Here is a 2,933-nt window from a genome sequence, read left to right as displayed (position 1 = left end):
TATATATATAATATATAATATATATATATGATATATATATATATACACGCACACACACAGATATCTTCACGTTTACATACATATTCATACACGGGCATTTATATATATTTACAGACAAACATACAGGTACCAGTCTGTATGTATGCATGAATGAATGTACGTACGTATACACATATTCATATACAGTAAAGATAAGGATATTTCATAAAAATGGTAATATAAAATCTAAGAAAACTGTAAATCAGAATTAAATTGCTCCATCTTCAGTGACAAATCTTCAGATGAAGGGATGCTTAGAAACGGGTGACGTGTGTGCGTGTTTCTATACATATGTGGGTGTGTATGTGTATATGTGTGTCCCTGTGTATGTGTATATGTGTGTGTGTGTATGTGTGTGTGTGTACTGACATATAGCAATGGAAGGGGCGTTGCTAGAGAGATGGAGACGAAAGAGAGAAAGAAAGATTGATTGTAAATGACTGATTGGAGGATACTACGATTTAGACAGAGACGGATAGGCAGAAAGAGAGAGAGAGAGAGAGAGTTAAAGACAAGGAGATAGAGAAGAGGATAGCGAAAGAGAGAGAGATGGAGAGATGAAAACAGTGACAGAAAGTAATAAATAATCATGAAGACTTGTGTGACAAAACAAGAGAGAAAAGCAATAGCTTCAATAAAATCAAGTGATTGTGTTCCCTTCGTTTTGGCTCCTCTGACATCTGATGACAACAATAAAGTAAAAGACAAGAGAAGATGTTTCACTTACCTCGATATTTGTCCAGAAATACTTGTCTTACAGACGACATGTGGTCCGGCGTGGCCGGCTCCTACAACAAATGCAAGCGACAGACTAATGTTTAGATGACCTGATTTGTTATATTTTTGTCGGGTAACAAGAACGGAAGAGCAACAGTTAACACGGTATAAAGTGACAAAAGATAACAGCAGTCAAAACAACAACAACAAGAACTTACGTCGTCGTCAAAGTCTCCCGCCGCCATATTCGACGGCTATCTAAAGACTTCTAGTAAGGGAGGTAACTAGTTTGGTGACTACTGATGGATTAAGATGGATTGATAGGAGAAGGGTTGGTTGGGTGGATTGATAGAAGAAGGGTTGGTTGGATGGATAGATTAAAAGGCAGATATGGATGGAGCTTGATGGATACTCATATAGAGGAAGTGATGAATGAATAGACTAATACGGAGATAGAGTCAGACAAACAGATAGATTTGTGAAAAACATTTACTGCAAGCTACATAGGTTGAACCAGTGACTTTCTTGCTACAAGCGTAAAAGAATTTATTATTCTACAAAATAATTGGCCCAAACGATAGATTAAATTAATTATTTAGCTATCGAAGGAAGATCAGGTTGTGACCAAATTATACCTTATGAAAAATGCCTAGATCCCATCCGAGTGATCATAATAAGCAGTAATTTTCTTGGGTGTTTTCAAAGCATCTGATGTCTGGATATCCTGTACATGATGACACACATCTTCTGTGTCATAAGAGCCAAAAGAAGAGTCACTTCTCTAAAATGTGCCATAACTGCCTCTTCATCATCTACCGATGTTGCCACTACTTTCATCAGTCAATCAATATCACCTGCTATCTCAGGGATCATATTGATAAGCTGATGACTTATTAGAGGGTTATAACTCTGAAAGTTTTGTCCATCTTGATTTAGTTAAATGCCACTCACTATATATTTTAGCAATAGATAAATTCTATTTTTAGTACCATTGCTTCAATCTCTGTTAAACATTCGCCTCTTGTTGGATGACCAGTGGATCTTTTAATAATGTACATTGGTCTGTATTTCCCCAGTGGTGTTCTGACATCATTCTTGACCAGAATTTTCAGAAGTTTCATAACAGTGTAGCTAGGAAGTGATTTATCTTTTCTTGTTATTTGTGGATTTAGTAGCTAATACATCAATTCTCCGGCCTTATTTGTTAAACCTGACATTTGATTGCCATCCTGTTGCCACTAGATCACATTACTCTCTTTATTCTTAATCAGCAGAGTAAATTGATTGCAAGGCTGTAGGGAAAGAAATTTGCATTGTGAGACAACACTTCAAGATCATGAGCCTCTAGCTGAGCTTCACACTGTGTCCTGCCGATAAAGGATTCTTCGTTTGCATCACTTTGTGAGCCTGAAAAACATGCCATATTCCACAGATGATGTCCAACAAATGGTTGCCTCATGTAATGTATGCATGGAAAACAAGCTATAAAATTCACAGACCATACAAAAAGCACTTCATAAAGGTTACTCAAACTTTTGAACAGCTAAACACCAACTTCAAAGGACCACATTCTTGTATCGACTAGAATCAATATTTTCTTAAGCTCATAGATGATATCATAGTTCACACCAAACACTAACTATCCTTACCGGTTGTTTTCTATTTATGGTTTGCTAATTTACATTTACTATGTTTGTAAAACCTCTTTTATAACAGCATGAATTTCTCACTAATGAAGGAATATCATGGATCAAAACCACTAATCATGACCCCCAAAGTAATGAACTGCTGGAGAGATTCAATAAAGTATTTTTGAAAGCAATCATGCTAGGTTTAAGGCCATGCAAGCTGCCTGGCAAAGTCTTCTCACTAATGATGCCTATGCACTCCAGTCATTATTGCATGCTGTAACCAATGCTAATTCAATGAGAAACTTCTGGATTATTCCCATTGCCTTCCTATGGTGACCTGAGTTCTTTTGTTGTATGATCCTGGAACAGGTTTTCTGAAATGCTATGTTTGCATCAACTAGATAGATTCTCTAACTGATGATGTGGAATTCATGCAAACAATTTATGTTTGCTACTACAATATCAAAGAAACTATAGGCCCCTACTCTCTCTCTCTTTCTCTCTCTCTCTCTCTCTCTCTCTCTCTCTCTCTCTCTCTCTCTCTCT

At 36.8% G+C, this 2,933-nt stretch overlaps 1 protein-coding gene across 1 annotated transcript in view; it reads right to left on the bottom strand.

Annotated features, from left to right (window-relative positions):
• LOC106867559 (motile sperm domain-containing protein 2) overlaps window positions 1-2,933 on the bottom strand; it is a 71,221-nt gene that overhangs the window by 62,723 nt on the left and 5,565 nt on the right. Inside the window, exon 2 of the mRNA XM_052972259.1 lies at window positions 767-827. Coding sequence (XP_052828219.1) covers window positions 767-827 — 61 coding nt within the window. The remainder of the gene's footprint in view (window positions 1-766; window positions 828-2,933) is intronic.

Source organism: Octopus bimaculoides, chromosome 13 (genome assembly GCF_001194135.2).
Source record: "Octopus bimaculoides isolate UCB-OBI-ISO-001 chromosome 13, ASM119413v2, whole genome shotgun sequence".
Lineage (NCBI taxonomy): Eukaryota > Metazoa > Mollusca > Cephalopoda > Octopoda > Octopodidae > Octopus > Octopus bimaculoides.
This window is presented reverse-complemented; position numbering and strand designations above follow the sequence as displayed.